We start from the raw sequence: 22557 nt of genomic DNA, 5'->3' as shown, positions 1-22557 counted from the left end.
TAAGTCCATAGCAAATACTAGGTCCCCAGACTCCAAAGGCAGTCCTTGATTTCAGGAGGATTTCTGGTGGTTAGATAAGTCAGCAGCCCACAGGAACTTGCCAATCCAGTTTTCCTTTACCAAATGGAGACATTTATTTCCCTTATCACAGAAGAATGGACAAATGGCTATCCTAGTGCCTATTAGTGTACTGAAGTACATGCTGGCCTTCAGGCTCCCTGAGCATCAAAAGTACTTGTGACACAGTTCAAAGTATGGAACAGTTCAAAGTATCCTAGCTTTTCTCATCTTCTTACCCTAAACTCCCTCCAGCTTACTGGCTTCCATGGGTACTCATTCTCTACTCATTCACGTTTTAAACCTGCTATTTCTCAAACTCCCTCCATCTCTCTTCTATCTGTCTATCTTTGTCTGTCTGTGTCTCTCTCTGTTTCTCTCTGTCTCTCTTTCTGTAACTCCCTTTCACTCTTTTCCCTCTTCTTTCTTTCTCTCTCTCTTCTTTCCTGGCCAGATCTAGTCTGCTGGCTATGTTCACTACATATTATTTCTCTGCTCTGGACTCTTACAAATGCCTCTGGTTGCTCTATTTCTCATATCTATGGTAAAAATTTTCCCTTTAACCTTACCATGGAGAGGTCATGTTATCTGTTTATACAATAAGTACATCGTAACAAATAACCATCCAAGGTGAAATCTATTTTATTTGTTTTCTTGGCTGTAAAACAAAATTTTTATTCAAAAAGCTTTGTTGTCCCTAAAACAACTTCATCACCCTATAATTCCAAGAATAGTATTGGTACATGAGTAATTCACTTTCTATTTATAAAGTGTAGGCAGAGTTGAACAACATCTCATTCCGAGGTCATATCGTGCTGTAAGGTTCTGTCACCTATTCGTCCACATCTGGTCTGTTGCTGTCTTTGCTGATCCTGACTGGCAAATACTAAGAAAATAACTTTCTTTGATTTGCAACACACTCTCAGTCCTTTGTATTACCTTTGCAAAATGTTAGGAAAAGAATCTAAACAAGTTTGACAGTCTTTGGATTTTAAAAACAGTTGTATATCTTTGAGGGGGAAAATAACTTGTGCTTTTTTGATTCATGTTCATATACTGAACCATTAAATCCTTGAGTAGGGAGACAGATACAAAAAATTTTTTTTAAGGAGACATTAAATACAAATGGAACACAGACTCTCCCCTGGGAGATTTACATTGGTTACAAAGAAGAACTGAACTTTTCCTATAGATGATGTCTTTTAACTAGGCAGTGTATGCGACTAGAAAAGCTAAAAGATGGATGCTCAGTGGGAAGGCTTTCTCCATTACTTAATGCGGATAAAAATTTGTTTCTATTTTTACTATAGAGCATTCATGCAGTACACTGAGCCTTTGCTTCCTGCTCGCTCCCTCTTAGAGGTGAGGGCCTTTGGAAACTCCATGTGTGAAAAAGTGGCTGTTGATAGGAGAGGTGGGGTGTGCCTTACCTCATTGATGATGATCCAGTGACAGTCAAAAGCAACCAGATTAGTCTCCACCACCTAGAAGAGGAAAGAAGCAAGTCATCAGCATTAACTATGAAGAAGGAGCCACTCTAAGCGGATCCACTCCGTTAATGGACAAAGCACTGTTAGGAAAGTCTTGGATCAGCTACGGATGGACCGCTATCAGCACAGCAGGGTAGAGACAGCAGTGTTTGCTGGCAGACACTGGGGACAAGCTAAATAAGCTCGAAAATGGCATTCACCAAGGATAGAAACATGCAAATTTGAAAAAGAAAAACATTCAAACAATAAAGTTTTTAGATTTAACAGATTTCAAATCTCTTACATATTCCTAGTCCTAATACATCTCAGTGCTATGATCTGTGTAATAAATATTTAAGTAGTACCACAATCTCATTCAGTCACAACTTAATGTTTTTATCATCTCAGTGTGTATATTACTGTTTTGACCGAACTCTGTGGTGAAAAATGGTTTTGTGGCATGAATTTGAAGTAGATTCTGTTCTAGGTTAAACTGTAAAACAGAGAAAAGCAATTCATATTGCATTCACAATATATTATATCTAAAACAAAGAAACAATATGTTAAGTAACAATCTTTTTTTTTTTAAACAGGATATCACTATGTAACCCTGGCTGGTGATATACAGCATGATATAAACCTGGCCTTGAACTCACACATATTTTGCATGTGTTCCTCAAGTGAAAGAGATTAAGGGTATAGACCACCATGCCTGGTGGGAGAGTGACCTTGACTGATTAACTTTGAATATTTGGCATAGGCCAAAAATAAGCTTATCTGAGCATATAAGTGTATGCATCTCTCTGCCTCTGTGTGTGTGTGTATGTGTGTATTTGTGTGTCTGTATGTATAGATTTGACTGTATATATATATATATATATATATATATATACAGATATATATCTCGGATAGAGGTGCTGTAACAAGTTTTCCATTGTACATATTCTTATTACACATTTTCTAAGACATGTCTTCACGGTCCAAGTGACACTGCTTTGTAATAAATCATTACTGTATTTTAGTGGTAGTATTTATACACTAGACTCTGTCTCAAGTGTAGATGTTTTCTATGAACTACCAAGGATGTTTCAAAGTGCGAGCTGGATTTGGGAGTTGTTCTTTGTCCTGTGAAGTAACATTGTTTCAAAGGTGTATTGAATAAGAAGAAATGTAATTGTATTCACATATTTTATACTGTTAGATTTTTTCAATTCAAATATATAATTATTTGCACTTATTTTTAATATTGATATATGTAGGTTGATGTCATTATGCAGGTGAAGGCAGGTACAGGGTAGAACGAGGCTTGTCATTGGACAAAAAGGAAGGTTGGACAGGAGAAAAGTTTTAGAAAGGCAGAGGAGGCCAGAGGAGAGAGCTGAGAGAACATGGCAGCAGATGTTAAGATTCCTCTCTGTGCATATTACAGGTTGTTATGACTATTATTAAGGGATGGGTGTGTACAGGACTTTGTGTTATCTAGATGGACAAATTATATCTTATTAATTGGTTCAGAGGATATTGTGTGATGTATTCTCTCATGTGGCTACTTAATTGAGTTCAAAAGTGTGGCGGCAGGAGATAACGGATCCTTCCCTGAATTGGGATGTGTATGCCTGGCATGGTGGAAACCACCCAAGAGTGCTGTGAGTGAGGTGGTGGCCTGACAGAATGCTGTGTTGGAATGGCTCATTGCCAGAGGGTCAGAAAGTACTTGGGGGCAGCGAGCGTGGAGCCGCTGAGATAAATTAGCTCTAGTTCCAATGGCCCTCTGGAGCCAGATTTAGCAGGAACCAGACTGCAGGCTATGTCCGGGAACCGATTCCACCACTTTTTATTTTTACAGCAACAGATATATTATACTATTTTAATATATTTTATTTTAATATGTCATTTGAACCCCATGAACTTGATGAATAATACAAATTATGAATATTGAAGAAAATGAAGGCTTATTTTTTACTTTCAGGTTTATTACTGTTTTTAGGGTACATACAAATATATATATATATATATATATATATATATATATATATATATAATCACTTCTATGTGAAATTTAAAAGAAAATATTCATTTATTTTATGTATGTGAGTACACTGTTGCTCTCTTTAGACATCCGAGAAGAGGGCATCAGACTCCGTTACAGATGGTTCTGGGCCACTATGTGGTTGCTGGGAATTGAACTCAGGACCTCTGGAAGAGCAGTCAGTGCTCTTAACCACTGAGCTATCTATCTCCCCAGCTCCTAGGTAAAAAATTTTATGGAGGATATCATATGTAGCAATGTCCAGTTTTAATTATAGGAAAAACTTTTAACTTTATATCAGTAATAGCAAAGTTTTTTAAATTTTTAATTGTCTTCATTAATACTTATAGAGGCATATCAATGATTTAATAACGATGAAAAACATTAGAAAATAAGTCAAAATTCCACCAGAATTAAAAAAGGGATAAACCCAACATTTGGGTGTTCAAAAAATCTATCTCCGTATAAGAAGTCAAGGTGCTTCTTCATATGGGAGAAAACCTTACATTTAAAATATGAATGTGAAAGATTAAGGCCAAGCCACAGGTAGTGCAGACTGAAAGCACTTCTAAATAATATCAGTGGCAAAATAGAAAAACAAAGTAATTTAGGTAAAATTTCCCTTTAAAATGATTATCTGTGCCATGTGGACAGGTTGAGAAAATCCAAATAGGAGAACTCTACAGTGCATATAGATATTGTTAATCTTTTTTTTTTTATTTCAGGACTGAGCGACTACTAAATGATAGCGTAAATAGTTTATGGAGAAAGTGAAAGTAATATTTTACACCACGGTTTGAAATAAAACACAGAACAGTATGAAGCTTCCACAAAGAAGAAAGGTAACCATAGCATCCCAGACCATGATGCTACTGTCTTATCCTAGACCCAAGCATCTCAGCTCAGATCATGATGCAAGTGTCTCCCCTAGACCATGGTGCAAACATATCATCCCAGACCATGTCTCCCCCAGACCAGACCATGATGCATGAATCCCATCCCAGACCATGGTGTAGTCCACATTCCTCACGAACAGTAGAGACGTACTCTGCTTTGCTATTTTCTACCCCAGGAGTATTACAATACAAAATCATGTTAGCATTATACATTTGAAACAAGGAAAACAATATTAGCATCTACTGCATACAAACAATCAGTTACCTTTCACATTAGCTGAGATCTCTTTGTCATAAGTGGGCAACTCTGTGACCCTGTGTTTGAGCATGTATGATTATTCCATCCATATGCCTCATGTGCTGTAGAAGACAGTGTCTTTTAACCTCCCTTTCTACCTTTCAAGTTGGCAAGCTCTCTACTGTTTCCCTGCGATACTATATTAAAATCATTAGTTTCATATTATTCCTTCAAAGCCACAGCTCTGATTCCAGCCCCGATAATGTGAGCAGAAGTAGTGCAGGACACTTCCAAACCTATGTGCCTGCGCCCGCATACTAAAGCCTGTGTGTTTCTGACCACTTGCTTCTGCTTGTCTGCTATACCTTGTATCGTGTGGACACTGTGTCATGCCCAGGAATACTTAGAAAGTCACATTGTCTCTGGCACAGAAAATAATTTTTCTCCACATTTCTTGCTGTTACATTGTAATGTAACATGAGACATTACATTTTGGGCCTACTTTTTTTGCAGTAATTCAGCATCTTTTGTCTAAAGTAAAACATTGATACTAATACTTGCTCTGTACCTTTTTACATTCTTAAATTTTAATTAACATAGTTACTAACATAACTTGAGCTTCTGTGATTAATAAAGACTTGACATGAAAATTACAGATTGCATGGTGGACATTTTAGTAGATATTAAATATTTGACATTTCCTTCTACAGGGGCATTTTTCTTTGTAGAAAGAAATCAATTGCTATTAGAATGATACTTAGTAATGAAAAGTCAGAGATTCCCTGTCCTTTTAATCATATAATAAAGAATATTTATACATACAGATCCATGAATTACTGAAGCACTGTCTTTCAAAGAAGCTTAAAAAAACTATAATGCATACAAAACGTTATTTGGAGAAATGTGCACTAAAAGAGGAATAGGATTCCTTTAGGTCAAGGTTAATTTGTTCATGAATTAATAATAAGATCACATAGAATCTTGGATATTTTTTAATTGAATGCTACTGAAAGAAGGCGACATTTTAAACTGATTACAAATACAGTTTGGAAAGGGGCATAAAAAGGTTGGAGCTCAACAGTCTGTACCTTAGGAACTTGAATGGTGATGACATGAGTTACAGTAGAAGGCACAGGTGGCTTATCACAGAGGCGGAAACCCACCAGTGAATGAAAGGAGAAGCAGGGTAACAGTGCTATCCTTCTCATAGGTTAGCAGCCCCAGATGACAGTGCTCATTCTTAAGGGAGACATATTTAAAAACAAGCAACTTTGGAACTAAGTGTCGCTAAGGAATGAGAAATGACCACTGGATATCCGCAATGGTTTACATGATAATTTAAACACTTTTAGTAACATTAACCCATTTCTGTGTAAAAACACTTAAGTTTCAGTAATGCTGTGTCATGCTAGTGGCACTGCTGAATTAAAGGACCAAATTCTGGATTTAAGATATTAAATTTACTATATTAATTATTTGGGGGCAATCTAGAATTTCTAAATTCTTTGTATTTATTTCTATAGTTATGATACAATTCATTTAAGAAAGGAATTTTTCTCCAATGATGTATTCTCTTTGACAACTTGACTGGATTTATAATTGCCATGGAAACACATTCCAGGTATATCTATGAGGTTGTTTCCCAACAAGTTCAACTTAGGTGGAAAGACCGGCCATGAATACATGCGGCACCATCTCATGGTCTGGGGACACAGAATTTTATGCCTCCACTGAGGGATTCCATGTTTTAAGAATAAATATAAAGTCATACTGATCTAAATACACATGGGAGTCTAGAGCGTCAGCTCAGACATTAAGAGGATATGCTGCCAGTGAATGCTCACACTGCAGTTCACAACTGCCTTTAATCCCAGACCAAGGGGATCTAATGTCCCTTCTGGCTTCTGCAGGCACCAGGCTTGAGCAGCTCCCCACCTTATTGCATTTCTGCTTCCTGACTTCTCATACATCCTCATTGGCTGCCATTCTACTTCCTTTCTGGCTTCCCTGTTAAAGTGGGCAGTGTTGCTTCTTAAACATGGTATCAAAATAAAATCCTTCTCCCTTAAGTAGTTTTTGTCAATGTTTTTGTTCTTGTTTTGACGCAGCAACTAAAAAAGTATTATATATATATATATATATATATATATATATATATATATATATAGTGTTATATATATATATATTCATATCTTTCTTACTTAAATAGCACATTTTACATTTTACTGGAATTGGATTGAAATTTCCCTCCTAACATGTGCTTTAAAAAAAATAATAGGACTTCTCTGATATCCAAGCACATTATTGTTAAAATTCTCAGGGCTCATTGTGTGGATTATTAGTAACTTAAAGTTGTGTTTTTTAAGTAAAATATCAAAATTGTGAGGTGATAATAAAATATTCATAATTCAATAATAGCATTTATTACCATGATGACACAGAAAAAGTGCCTAAAAGACTGCATTCCTCCTGGCAACCCAAAGCAAACAGCAAACTGTAGGGGAAAAGCAAATCAGAGCAAAGCTATCCAGCAGGAACAGCAACTGAACTCAGCAGAGGAACAGGAGATATGGAAATAGAGGCTTTTCTTGGAGATCTGTTTTGAATATCCTCACCACATAAGTCTTTTTTCTGCATTAGACATGGGTATTTAGGTGTGTGTAAAGAGCAGGTCTCACATGCAGTGCGGTGCTGTGGTCCACTTCTACGTTTAGCAATGTAATTATAACAAAGGTGACCTTTCCACCTTCTACCAGGCTGAGCTTACTTTAAGTGAATTCCACTAAAAAGAAGGTGACAGAGGAATCAAGTCCTGTCAGGGAGACGAGACATGAGTAAGGACAGACCATCTGTCACTGGCAGGACCTTAGGACTTCTGAGTCTTTAGTAAGGTCCAACAATTTATCATCATGTCTTCTGATGTTCGCTCTCAAATCTTTAGCTGTGCTAAGTAACACAATCTGAAGCAAAGAAATCAACCATGCTGCCAGAGTGTGTCTCTCACTGGGATTAAATGCAGAACAGATCCTACAAGTACAGAGGACAATTTAATTGACTAAACAATAACAGCAACATGCTGTTATTTCACTCAAGCTTGTGGCTCCACTAAATTACATTTGTTTCCTTCCCAGGATGCACTGACTATTATACAAAGGTTTGTGATACACCCCAGCAGCCAGGACAGCCGGTGTTTGCTTCTGTATTCTGACCTATGCCAGACACAAGAGGGAAGCCAGTAAGGGCAAGGCCTCTGCAAAAGGTCCCACCCAGGACTTATTCCAGAAGAAGTAGCCAGAGAAATGTATAAGAGCTACTCTCTCCCTGCTCCTGACTGGTGATAATAAAACTCGTTCAGCATTGCTAGAACTGCCTTCCATGCAACAGTTCTTCAATGCTTTGCCACCAGATAAAATAAAGCTAAGCACATGCTATTGCTGCATTGCTCCTCAAAGTCCTGAGTATCCACTCAGAAGTATAATGACAACGAAAGTCACTAAGTCGGGATACAATTTTAGATTATGTAGTGAAGCCATAGAGTCATAAACATGGACTTTAAAATCAGTATCAGTGCACTCATTTTGTTTCTTCATGTATCCTTCCACAAACTATCAAGCTAGTGAGCTTCAGGTTCTATTTGTCAATATGGATAAAATTGTCCCCACATAGCACTACCGTCAGGAGGTTAAGAGATTGAAGACTATACTAAGATTACAATGGATATCAGCTACTTGTGTCTAAACATACGTTAATGGTCTCTAGTGCACGATATTTGGAATGACAAAATTCCAAATGAATTTCACAAAGAACCTTTTTTTCCTACTGTACATCTTGTGTGATTAAAACATTTCAAGAGCTGCCAACTAGAAACGATGTCAAGATACCCATACATTTCCATAATGTCTAAAATTCATTGAAATCCTTTGCGATCTGAGCAGGGTTCCATAGTAGCCCTAGAGAACGCACAGCCAACGCGCTGACCTGTTTCCACAAAGCAAGAACAACTGGTGAACTGCTACTTCATGTAAGTCCCGAGTCAGACATAATGGTTTAAACCAAACGGCGATACCACTTTCCTTCTGGTTTTTGTTTGTTTGTTTTGTATAAAACACACAATAGTGACTTGTATGCTCATGTTTATTGTGTTACCCAAAAAAGTTGTCTGCAATGTCCGTCAAGTAGGTTAAAAGAAGCCTGCGCCCAGTTGGCTCTGATTGGGAATTTAGAATTGCTGAGCAAGAAACTCAGGGGAAGAGAAGAACGGATTCCACCATGAGAGGGGAATTGGACCAGACCATACCAGAAAGAAGCGGGAGGGTGAGATGGCCCAAATGAAGAAGCAAAGGGGAAGTGGCCCTATGGGATTGCTGCCTAGAAGAAAACAGGGCAACAAAGGTAAAATATAGATTTAGAAAGTGTTAACTCAGGAATACAAGAGGGGAGTGTGTGTTAGTTGCCGGGAGGTTTGGAATTACCCAGCCGTCGATCAAGTTAAGGCTTATTAAAAATAAAGGTTGCATGCATGAGTGTGTGCGTGCGTGCGTGCATGCGTGCGTGCGTGCATGTGTGTCTTTTCATTCATGAATCCACAGCTCTTGGGTGGGTACAGAGACGCACACGCACCCATCGGGAGCATAGAGCATCTTTTAAAGATTTATCACTACCCCAGACCAAATCACTGTATTCTCTTCAATAAAGTATATAAAGAGGGTAAAAGGGTATAAAGTAGATATACGCAACTTTTATTTTTGTTTGGAGCTCATTCCAGCTGCCCTAATAGTCTATGTAGGTCAACAGGACCACAGCTCAATGCATGTGAGTTCAGAGATCACATTGCTCTACTCTTCCTAAGTCTCAGCAAACACATTCACATTAAGGTACTTGTGAGTATCATTTTTCTAGTCGTCCTTTTGTATTAGCCATGGTCTTCTCCCTAGCACAGAAACAAGTATAAGAAAGCAGTAAAGTGCTCAGGCACAAAGAATCTACATCCCAAGTCGATCGAGCAGATGGCACCAGAAATCCTCACGTTTCTACTGGGCAGTAGGGGGCTGTTCCACAGCCCCTTGTCTTGTCAGTGGTTCCATGTGCTCAGCATGGAGCCAGGCTCTCTTCTGTTACCTCCAAGCAGCTACTCTCTGCCATCCCACTTTCTGCCTTTTGCTTTGGAAGCTGGACTTTCATCTTCCAGCTGGAAGATCACGAATACTTCCGTCCAAATCCTCTAGCCATCCCTGCCAAAGTTATTTCATAAATGGATTTGCTAGATTTATTGTTTCTTCTGTGCACTTGGGTCTTTCCACACCCCCTGGGAGATGGAATCATGCCACAGCAGCGAGCTGGCCAACGCTGTGATACCAACTGTTTTTCAATGTGTAAAGATGTGTGCTGATCCAAGGAAATCCACTGCTTTCATCACATGGCATAGACTATCTTCCCGTGTCCTGTATGGTTCAACAAAGACTGAATAGTGGTTAGAAGTAAATTCAACACTTCAATGCTTTGATGAGACTATAAAGGTTTAATGATTATTGCTAGGTCAATGGATTACTGTACTATTGTTTTGCTTCTCTTTTAAATACACTTGAGGTTTGTCTGCTTGGCTGTGAATTCATTCCATAGGTGAGATTGGCTTCTTTCTCCCAGATGGCATGTGTTAAGATATAGATGGCTGTTATCATATTTGCTTCTATTTTTAATTATTTTTAAAATAATTAAATTTAATGATAATAATTTAAATTACTTTTCCTTCTATATAATTATACTTATTTTAATTCTTTTGGGATTTCTGTTGATATTGTAGGATTCTTGTATTTTGGCTATATCAATCAAAGGCCTATTGTTCTAGGATTGTGTGTGTGTGTGTGTGTGTGTGTGTGTGTGTGTGTGTGTGTGTGTTTGCATGTGTTTGTGTATGAGTATACTTGTGCATGGGAAGATCAGAATTGGTTTTTGATTTTTCCTCCAAATATATATATATATATATATATATATATATATATATATATATATATAGAGAGAGAGAGAGAGAGAGAGAGAGAGAGAGAGAGAGTTTTCTTCCATGGATATATGCTCACCATGTACATTCCTAGTACTTACACAGGTTAGTAAAAGTCACTCTACAGCCTGGACCTAGAATTTGGCACAGTTGTGACCCACTGAAGAATTGAGCTCAAATTGTCAGAAAGAGTAGCCAGTGCTGTTAATTTCTGAGACAACTTTCTAACATCTCTCTAGATCCCTCTATTTTATGTGTGTGTCATGGAGCAGGGTTTCTCTAACTAGTTCTGGCTGTCCTGGAACTGACAGAGCTCCTCCTATCTCTACCTACCAAGTGCTGGGACTAAAACCATATACCACCATGCCCAGGCCTCCACCCAAAGTCAGGGACTCCTGTTTGTACATGAAGCACTCTATTAACAGAGACTCCTCAAACCCCAAAACTATTTCTCAGATTCTGATGAAGAATAGCACTTCCTTTTTCCTTTCACCCCATTCTAACATGGCTACTTTTAGACAAACCAGGAAATGCAATTACTTATCTTTAATAGTCAAATGATCGTTGGTAGGATACATTAGTCCCTAAGTGTGACTGACAGCATAAATGAGCAAACCTTTAATGGGAGTTTGATCAAGATTTAAAATGACAGTTTGGTGAATATTGATACTTAACTGGTAAGATTTATAAAGTGTTTTTTTTCCTGACTTGAAGCAAGGAGAACAGAAAGACACAAAAGAAGGGGGAAATGGGAGAATAGAAAGGGAGATAGAATATAAGAGAGGTTCTCAATGACAAATAATATCCAGAGTCACATGTGCCCTGCACGCAGTGAGTTTTCATACCCTTGGGTCACGCCTTGCATTTCTGCTCTATCCTACATAGACAACCATTTGTCACATAGTAACTATCTTTCTTCCCTATGTCTGTTGTACAATGCATTTTTCTTCCTCCTTTGTGTTTGCCTGAGTCTCTGACCTCATTATCCTCAAGGGAATTGTGCTTATGCAAGTAGTTGAGAGGACAGGCATCATTTTATGTACTCTTCCACTCCCTTTTCTAAGCTCCCTAAGAGAAACTCCATCTTCACCACTGGTGTGCCCTCATCTCCAATCAGTAATTATATCCACAAAGCAGGATTTCCATAAACATGGTGCTAAGGTCAACACAGAAATTACTAAGTATAATTTAGTAAACATTTTTTGCAGTGCATCAGTAATCAAATAATGTAATTTAATAGGTATTGAGTACTTAGTATGTATCAGGGACTAGATAATCATGCATATGGATGCTCTGAGTATTAAATTATATGGCATGCACACATTCTGTGTGTGTCTGCAAACTTTGTCTCCCCCAAATTTTATGTGAGTATGAAGATTAATTTTATGTATATATATATATGTATATACCTTGTCAAATTCCCAGTATCTGTATTATTTAAGTCATACAATACACATATATTTTATATATTACATATTTATATAAAATATTTATATATAAATAAATGCACGCATATGTATATAAAGGGCTGGAGATGACTCAGTGGTTAAGAGCACTTGCTACTCTGGCCAGTGACCCAGACATGGTTCCCAGAACCAACATAGCAGCTTATAACTATCTTAACCTCCAGTTCTTAGATATCTGAAGTTCTCTTCTGGATTCCGTGTGTTCTATACTCACACTGTACAAATACATACAGGCGGAAAAACACTCATGAAATCGAAAAAAAAATAAATAGAAGAAAAGTAAAAGAAACTGAGGGAACAAAACCTCGAGTAACTCACTGAAGTCCTATGATTAGGCTTAAGTAGCAGGCAGTGATTTCCATAGCTTTTTATATGAAAATGTTCTCCTAGCTCTGTTTCTCACTGTTGCAGAAACTATTATGCAGGTTTTCAAAATGAGAGCTATAGTTAAACTGAAGGTTGCAGAACAATGTGAGGGCACACTGCAGTTCTCATTTATATCATTCCATGGTAACTTATGAATATCTCTCCATCTCCAAGAGGTAAGCAATGAAGCATTAAATAATCTGAGCAGTTCAAACAGTGAGTCTACTGCTTCACCACATGCCTATTTGTGCTGACCTGGTGTAAGAACATCTGTTCTTGGCGATTCTCTGTCCTCACCTCCTTTTTAGGATTGGACATTCTTTCTGCTACAATGATCAACAGACTAAATGCTTTATACATGTATCTGTTCAGTTTAACTACCCATGCATGTGTCTTTTACACTATGCCTCCTTATATGTGTTTCTCTATCCGGTCCTTATCCAAAGAAAGCTGTTTATTACTGTAATTCCATCACAGCAGAAATGTGCAGTGCTGCCATACAAGGAAGGGTAGAATGCTGGGAGAGAAGAAATTGGACAACGATTCCCAACGATCATGCTAAAAACCAAAATGCAAATTAAACGCTACGTGTCTGCATGTGGGCAGTTAATGGGTTTACTGATTTTCATAAAGTGGTGAAAGCATTTGTATGTAGCTTGATTCTGTCCTGCAACATTCATAACTCATCATTGGTGAAGCTGATTACTGCACACTGCTCTATTACTCATTGTAAGACATATGTCACTCGACATTTTGTCTATCTTTCAGCTCACTATACATTACATAGAGACTTTGCTTTCTAGAAGTTTCAAGAGTATTATATCAGTGATTTTGGAATCAAAAGATGTCAATGTAATTCTCATTGGTTCCAATTTGTCCAAAGACACAGAATTCAAATACAAAACGGAAATTTCCAAGTCCATCACCTAAAACTATTTGTGGTGTCTGTCATCCTCAAAATATTTATGCTTAATTAAAACTTGACCATTAAAGCCTTTAATTAAGTAATCAAAACTGATACTTTCCCTTATTTTTAAATGTCTGGAGTCATTCTTTCTCCATTAAAACAGTCTTCACAGTTGACAGTAAAATCAGTTGTTATGGTGTTGAGCTAGGCACGATGAACATTATTCAGAGTTCTAAGTGACTGGCTTTCTCCGACTTTGCTATTTCAGGATAATGGATATAAGCTACTTTTTCTTACCACTGACAAATCACCGTATGTATGGTATTAGAAATGTTAGTAACAAAGTGCCACTTGGAACCAAAGCACTAACTGCTATCTGCTCAAACAAAATTCTACTACATGCAGAAAAGAATTTCAGTACTTGACACAGTAACCTGTGCCATGATCACATGAGGCAGATATATACAAAGTCAGCTGAAACTTGGTAGTGATTCTATGCTACTGGTAACTTTATGTCTGCTTGTTCTTAAACATTTTACACAATATCCTCTGTCTGTACATGTTTATAAACACATTCTTTATGCAAAATAGTCTGTGTTGCCTTATAGAATGCACACTATGTGATTTTTTTGGTGTGACTGCAAATGAATGACTTCTAACATCTACTAGACCCTTAATTATGACTACAAGTTCTTTTTTTTAATAAACTTAGTTTTATTCTTCTTGCATTCTCCCAGTCAGTGACATTCTAATGCTCCAACTTCAGCCAATTGAATTATCCAGTCTTCATAATAGGGTCACAAGTAATTCTGCTCATTATAACATAACAAAACCGGACAAAGCTCATCAGTTACAGATTATTCCCAAACTGTGGATTTCTGCCCTTCCCAAATCAGAAGTGAACAGAGCATTTCTCATTCAGAGCAGTCAAGCTAGAATGTGATGGGTAAGCATATACTAACTGCTGAAGTAAACTCAACCACATGCTAGAAACAGAGCAGCACTGGGGTTGTTGAGCTCAGAGCACAATGGGGAAGCAGATGAATGCCTTCATCTTTATCTTCATGCCGAGTAACTCTAAAATCTCTAAAGCCTAGTGTATACCCGGACATTCATTCTCCAATGCAATGTACTTAATATTTCATTCAGGAAACCTCAGAATCCACTCAAGGGACAATTTAGCTTCAAAGAATAGAGACATACAGAAGCAAACAACTCTTGTGATTTATGGTTTTTGATGTCATAAGCTTTAGATCACCCAGACAGACCATTATAGTAACCCCGCCTCCACAGCTGAAAAGAATCATGTAAACTATGCAGAGGTGACATGAACATATACAGGTATGAAAAAGAAGTCTAACATCTACTTATTAATATCCACACAGCAACCAGCATCTCCCTTCTCTCTCTACAAATTCACCTACCCCAAGCTGATCCAATGCACATTACAGCTTTCTTCTTCTTCAGCTTCTGCCTTCCTTTTGGTTGACTTGATTTCATGATTTCAAGCTTTTCTTTTTGTCAAAAGCTGACTATTGACTTCTATGCATTGGGCCACAAGCCCTTTCTGAGGCAGGTTTTTTTTTAAACAAGCATCTTCCTGTGGTGGAGCCCCGTTTGCCTATATTCAGACTCCATTCCTGGTAAGACAATCTTATTCTTTTGTCCTTATGGTTTCTCCCTGTACTTTCTGGAAGTGTCTCCTTAACGAGCCATCTCTATAAAAATACTTGTCTCAGGATCTGTTCCAGTAATTTAAACTGAGTCAGCCTTCCCTCACAAATAAACACAATTCATCCCATAAAAGACAATGGTTCCTAATGTGGAATGAGAATCTTAAGAACAAAATTCTTGAGACATTAAAGTGATTCATAACCTATTCTACAATTGCACTTCCTATTGTAAACCATTAGCATACTCTCAAAATGCCAGTAAAACTATGTGCAGCATATTGAGAATTCTTTAAACTTGACATTATAATCTGAGTATATCTGAGAACCACATAAAGAACTTTGTAAATAATTCTGCTGGACCCACTACTGAGTGAGAAGGTCTATCATGAGAGCTGTGAATGTATTCTTTTAAGAAGTGTCTCCTGATGCCATACTGAGGACTCTGTGGATAATGCTATTACCCATCCCTTTGTACAACAATGCCAAGCAACCAGAGCTTCCAGGGACTAAGCCACTACCTAAAGACTCTACATGGACTGACCCTGGACTCTGACCTCATAGGTAGCAGTGAATATCCTAGTAAGAGCACCAGTGGAAGGGGAAGCCCTGGGTCCTGCTAAGACTGAACCCCCAGTGAACATGATTGTTGGGGGGAGGGCGGCAATGGGGGGAGGATGGGGAGGGGAACACCCATAAAGAAGGGGGAGGGGGATGTTTGCCCAGAAACCGGGAAAGGGAATAACACTCGAAATGTATATAAGAAATACTCAAGTTAATAAAAAAAAAGAAAAAAGAAAAAAAAAGAAAAAGAGCTTAGCTTAGTCAGAAACAGACTACAATGATCTGACATGAGTGTGCTTCTACTTAACAAATTAAAGAAAATAATTAGACCTTTTAGAGTCACTGAAGTCTATCAAAATCAGTGTGTCTGGAGAGCTTGTGATCAAAAGGCTGATGTGATCCCTGTCCTAAGAGAATGCCACTGAGTGCTGACCAGCAACCATGAATGCACAGTGATGCTTGCTAACACACACAAGAGAGTGCATTAGAAGTAACTAAGGATACACACCTTCCCAAAGATTGAAGACCCAAAATCCTTTACTAGAAAGAATGTTTCATAATTAAATCTATATCTTAGAAGAAAACTTCTTGAAACACACAATGTTATTAGTAACTCAATAATTGCATTGCAAATCAAGATATTTTCATTATATCTACTTTCCATGTGGGATGATGTGTTTTTATTTACTAGAATTGAATTTTCCTACTTGTAAACATTAGCAATTTTATTTTATTGTAAAGTTTTGGTCTCCTTCTTTCATCACAAGAGATGACAATGTTTGCCTTGGTTACAAGTTATCAATTACTTGAAATACAACTTATTAGATGCCATTTCAAAATGAAGAGTAAAACTCATTTTTTTGCTAAGCTGTTAAATATATGATATAAAAAAGTTCATTCCAAATAATTGCTATGAGATAAAGTGAAAAGGCAGAAATATCTAGACAATTACCACATGAATTCTGCCCTTTAGTAAGCTTTCATCGTGAGAAATTATCTTATCAACAACTATACATTCTGACTTAAGTGTTTTCCCCTTACTAGGGCTGAGTCCATAATGCTGAGTGGTCAAGGCCACATCCCATAACCTCACTTGGAGACATGTCAGTACTTTGTTGGGATATTTTACAAAGCACAAAGAAATTTTCAACCTCTCACATAGTTCATAGATTACTCAAATGTTTGTGTTATTTCAAAGCAAAATTTGATAGTAAACAAAATTTGCATTTTGCCTATGTCGGGATATAAAAGTAAGAGACAGACGCAGGCCTGTTTGGGAATGACGATGTACTTCCTTCAGACCCTAAAACATGAACTGACAGCTACAGCGCTGTGTACCACCAGTGCTCCTTCATAAAACAGTTTGAAAGCATCCTAAAGAGATGGATTGACAAGCTTAAATGCCTTCTTCCCAGGATGACTTCATGTCAGAAATGCTGGAAGATTGTTCTTATGTGTCTCAGGACAGTAATTACTTTTGTGAAGAGAACAAGGGCATATTGAAGCACACCCCATTCTGTGGTCTAGGAATCACAATTGTTGAAGGAATCATATTTTTTTGTGATCTATTTGCTTTGGTTTATTATGAACATTGGGATATTGACTATGGAGTTTTAAAATGTTTGCTACCTTCCACAGACTGAGTCTTCATTGGCTAAGGAAAGCAGGCTAGGCTATACATGAGTTTCCCATATGCTTGCTTCTACAAACCTATGTAAATCAATGGCAATACAATTTACATAGTGGTCAATGCAAAAGAAGTTTCACATAAGCAGAAAGTTAACTTCCCTTCTTTGGGTGTAGAGGATTGAAACCAGAAAAACACGCATATGAGCCCAGTGTTCAAATTTCCCTGGGAGATATGCATATCTATTGCTTTTATCTTTTTCAATTACAAAGTGATAGAAATAAAGCACACAGGCTGATTTGTATCTTTGTAATACATGCTGTGAACAATCAGAGGAAGTGCTTGTCAATCAATCAATGTCTTGATTAAATATCATGAAATATAATGTATTTGCTATAGGAGCACACATATTTTTCCCTCCAAAAAATGGCTAATAATAAGGCTTTACTTTTCAGCTTCTTTAGGTGGTTTATGAACTTGTTTTAAATAAATTGTTTTTGTGGTTATTGGCCTCACATTACTAAAGGGTTTAAGAAGTGAGAAATATGTTTCTCTTTCAGCTCATGTCTAGACATATTACTATTCCTCTCCTCCAAAACCATGGTTATTTTCATGAGACACTACTCCTAAAAACAAACTAAACTTAATTCACTTGCCATTCATCTTTAAGCTTAAAGTATATGGGGCAGGATATAGATGTTACAGGCATAGTGGTAAATATTAAAAAAGGAATCCAACAACCCATGCTGGTGCCAGCTCTATTGGGCCACATGGCATCTGCAGGGTATTTTCATTTTAATCAGTGAAGTGTCTCAACCACTAAGCTCCCAATCTCCATTCCACTGCCCAAGCAGCGATCTCACCATCCATCTATCTCCCAAGGCGGGTTGTCTATCTTGCAGCTCTCTTGCTAGAGACTCTACTCACATCACCGGCATCCACTCCTTGTGATTATAGTCACAAGTAACTTGTTAAAACCAAAACTCAATAAGCTTGTAATTTAACAATCAGATTTATATCAGTAAATTCAAACTCCACAAAGCATCTGCACAGTAAACTCACAGCCAATTGATAATGATATAAACTGCCCACCTAGATAACACAAATTGTCCTATAAAAATCCATTCCTTATGAAATATTCATAACTACCTGTGGATATTTAAGACCACATGGATCTTGGTCATCTTTCTCTGCCTCTCTCTTGGTTCTTCTTCCCTTTCTCCTCTCTTCCTCCTTTCTTCAAAAGTCTGTGCCCATCTTACTTTTTCACTGCCCAGTCACAGGCCTTGCCTTACCTTGTACCTGCCTTCACCTGCATAAAACAACAGTCTACATTAGGGAAGGAAGGGAAGACACTGACTGGTCACCAGCAATGATGTCACTCTGGGTAAAATAAAGAAGTTTTGTGGTTGCAATGCTCCAGAAAAGGATAAAGAGAGAAATCTTTCCTGACATTTTTCATTAAATAAAATATACTTTACATGAACTTTGAATCAATAAAATTCAGGGACTAAAATTGTTAGGCAGGAGACAGTCTCTGATGGAACATTTGGTCCACTAGCAGTGAGAGGTCTTGCTGAAACCCATTAGTAACAGAACAGAGCTGGCCACATACAGATATGATAGGGATAGTTAACTAACTCTTTTGCTAGTATTTGTAAGATGTCCTCCCTCAGTCTTCCCTCTTTCCCCTTTCCTCCACATTCCTTTCTTCTTTTTCTCCACTATCCTTCTGAGTTGATTTAACCCAGGGCCTTGTCATTAAATGTCTTCCAACTGAAAACCCACAAGGTCAGATAGTTTTACTGCAGAATTCTGCTGGACTTTCAAGGAAGAGCCAATACCAGTACTCCTCAATCTAGTCCACAAAATAGAAACAGAACAAATACTCATGAACTCATTTTATTCTCCCTGATACCTAAGCAATAAAAAGGAAGAAATTCAGACCCATTTCTCTTATGAACACTGATGCAAAAATATTCAAGGGAATACTCTCAAACTGAATCCAGGAACACATCAAAAACATCATCCAACATGATCAAGTAGGGTTGATTCCAGGGAGGTGGGGAAAGTTCAATTTATGAAAATCTAGTAAGGTAATCTACTATATAAAAACACTGAAAAATCACATGATCACTATTATGCATGATTTGATAATATACATAAATGTATCCAAGACTTCTACCAGAGATCTCTTATAGCTGATAAATACCTTCAATAAAGTGGCTGGATACAAAATTAACTCAAACAAATCAGTAGCCCTCCTTTATACAAATGATAAACAGGCACAGAAAAAAATTAGGGAAATAACACCCTTTACAATAGCTACAAATAATATAAAATACCTTGTATAACTCTAACCAAGCAAGTAAGAGATTTGCATGACAACAACTTCAAATCCCGAAGAAAGAAAGTTTAGAAGATATCAGAAGATCAAAACATCTTCAATACTCATGGATAGGTATGATTATCATAGTGAAAATGCCTGTTACCAAAAACCATATAAAGATTCAATGCAATCTCAATCAAAATTCCAACACAGTTTGTTATAAACCTTGAAAGAGCAATTCTCAACTTCATATGAAAAAACAAACAAACAAACAACAAACAAACAAAAAACCCATAATCGCCAAAACAATCCTGAACAGTAAAAGAACTTCTGGAAGAATCACTAACCCTGACCTCAAGTTGTACTACAAAGGAAAAGTGATAAGAGAAATTTACAAGGTATTAATATAGAATCACACAAGTTGATCAAAAGAATGAAATCAAAGACACAGACATAAATCTAAATATCTGTGGATTTTTGATAAAGAAGCCAAAACCATACAATAAAAAAAGAAAAAATCTGAAACCAATGTTGCTGGTCTTACTGAATGACTACATGTAGATAAATGCAAATAGATCTATATTTAACACTCTGCACAAAAACTCTAGTTCATGTGTATCAAAGATATCAACATGAAACTGGATATCCTAAATCTCATAGAAAATAGATGGGAAATAACCTTGAACTCATACTGGAGACAATTTCCTGAACAGAACACCAATGGCTCAGGCTCTAAGATCAACAACTGATAAATGGGACCTCATGAAACAGCAAAGCTTCTATAAGGCAAAAGACACTAACAATAAGATAAAACAGCAGCCTACAGATTGAGAAAGGAATGTCACCAACCCTATATCTGACAGAGGGCTAATATCCAAAATTTACAAAGAACTCTGTTAGTCATAAAAGTCAGATAGAAGGAAAGACCTGGGAAGAAGAGGGGGAGGAGAATGGGGGATTCAGGATCAGTGTGCAGAGAGACAAGGGAAATGGTCATATGGCCATGAAAATACATGGACATCTGCAACTGATGGTGGGGGGAAAGTAGGGGTGTATCAAGGAGGAGACAAAGACCTGGGGTTCTAAGAGTCAGTGAGGGTGACCTAAGTCGTGACTCATAACACTGGGGGTATATAACCTGGAGATGTCACCTCCTCTTTCCAGGCAGGAACCCCACTAGATTGATGGAGAAGACACCTACCCACAAAATTTTCAACCCAAAATTTATCCTGTCTACAAGAAATGCAAGCATGGGAAATGCAGCAGACTGAGGGACTGGCCAAACAATAATTGGTTCAACATGAGACCCATCCTGTGGTATCAATCTCTGATATTATTAATGATACTCTGTTATACTTGCAGACAGGAGCCTAATATGACTGTTCTCTGAAGGGTTCCACCCAGCAGCTGACTCAGACAGTTGCAGATACCCACAGCCAGATAGTAGACAGTGCTTGGGGACTCTCATAGAAGAATAGGAAGGATTGTAGTCCCTAAGAGGATAGGAACACCACAGGAAGACCAACAGCATCGACTAATCTGGATCTAGGGCTCCCTGTATATATGTACCAGATGTGCAGCTTGGCTTTCATGTAGACCCTGAACAACTCAGGCAGGGGATATTTCTAAAGCTGTTGACTGTATGTGGGATATGTTCTACTTGAGCTGCCTTGCTGGGCTTCAGTGGAAGAGGAAACTTATAGCCTCCGCCAAGAAACTTGAAGTGGCAGGGTGGTGGGTTACCCAGTGCCCTCCCCAACTTAGAAAAGAAGGTGGATAGCAGAAGGATTGTGGGAGGGGGTGATTGGGAGAAGGTGGTGAGTGGAATGTAAAATAAATAAGTAAAAAATAAAATAAAATGTGAAAAGAATATATAAATCAATTTAAGAAATGTTTTTTGCAGGATTTCTCAAGGAAGCACAATATAAGAATGCAATATGAATTTTATGAGGGTCTTCATGGACCTGAAAGAACAGAAGCAGTTGTACTAATTAGCCAACATTTTCAGAAAGATACAAAGGAAGGAGATAATGAGATTTAGGGAATGGTTATCTCAGGATAAGATCCCACGCAACTAAGGTTATTGTTTTTGTTTGCAGTTGAATAATGAATACTTTGAACTTTTAATCTGGAATGAACTACAATCCAGAAATAGAGGGCACACTTATAATCCAGATCTTGAGGCTGGAAGACACAGGCTTTTGATTGGGATGTTGAGGAATAGTGGTTATGAAAACATTAATCCAAGGCATGGTGGGACAGACATTTAATCCCAGGAGACAAAGACAAGCAGACTGCTGAGTTCAAGGCCAGCCTGGGACAGAGCAAGTTCTAGGTGAAAATAAATCTTAGATCTAGGTGTGGTGCTACATGCTTTTAGTCCCAGCATTCAGGAGGCAGAGCCATGCAGATCTCTGAGTTCAAGTTCTGTCTACAGAGCAAGTTCCAGTACACCCAAGCTTAGTGTAGGAGCGGAAAACAGAAAGCTGGTGATAATGTAATAGAACAAAAGGGCCAAGTTCCACCTCCAGCAAGCAGCTTCGGCCATGGGGCTGTCTTTAGAGTCAAGGCACTAAAATAATAAAATGCTGATTGATGGGATAATCGAAAGGGAAACTGAAGTAAATAATTGAATTGATAAACAAGTCCTAAGAAAGTAGTTTATGCAAAATAAAAGACTGGGTTTTGGTCTGTAAGAGAGAGTTAACTTGAGCAGAGAGCTATCTAGAGCAGAACACAGAGCTGTGAGCTTGCATCCATCACTGACTCTGAGTCATTAATTTGCTGCTTCCAAACACTCCTTCCTCAGGACCCCAGACCAAGCTGAAGCTGGTTCTTCTCAGCAGTGTGGATGATTGTTTTGTTTTTTTTTTTTCTTTTTCATTTTTTAAAATACAAAATAACATTAAGGAACTTAATGAGTATTGTCATGTCTGATATATTA

At 37.7% G+C, this 22557-nt stretch overlaps 1 protein-coding gene across 3 annotated transcripts in view; it reads right to left on the bottom strand.

Moving 5' to 3' along the window:
* Grid2 (glutamate ionotropic receptor delta type subunit 2) overlaps positions 1–22557 on the bottom strand; it is a 1477190-nt gene that overhangs the window by 645244 nt on the left and 809389 nt on the right. For all 3 annotated transcript variants that reach the window (NM_024379.2, XM_017592903.3, XM_039108399.2), the window contains exon 5: positions 1488–1541. In NM_024379.2, coding sequence (NP_077355.2) covers positions 1488–1541 — 54 coding nt within the window. The remainder of the gene's footprint in view (positions 1–1487; positions 1542–22557) is intronic.

The sequence above is a fragment of the Rattus norvegicus genome, chromosome 4 (genome assembly GCF_036323735.1).
Source record: "Rattus norvegicus strain BN/NHsdMcwi chromosome 4, GRCr8, whole genome shotgun sequence".
Classification (NCBI taxonomy): Eukaryota; Metazoa; Chordata; class Mammalia; order Rodentia; family Muridae; genus Rattus; species Rattus norvegicus.
Note: the sequence above shows the minus strand (reverse complement) of the source record. Positions and strands in the feature narration are given on the sequence as shown.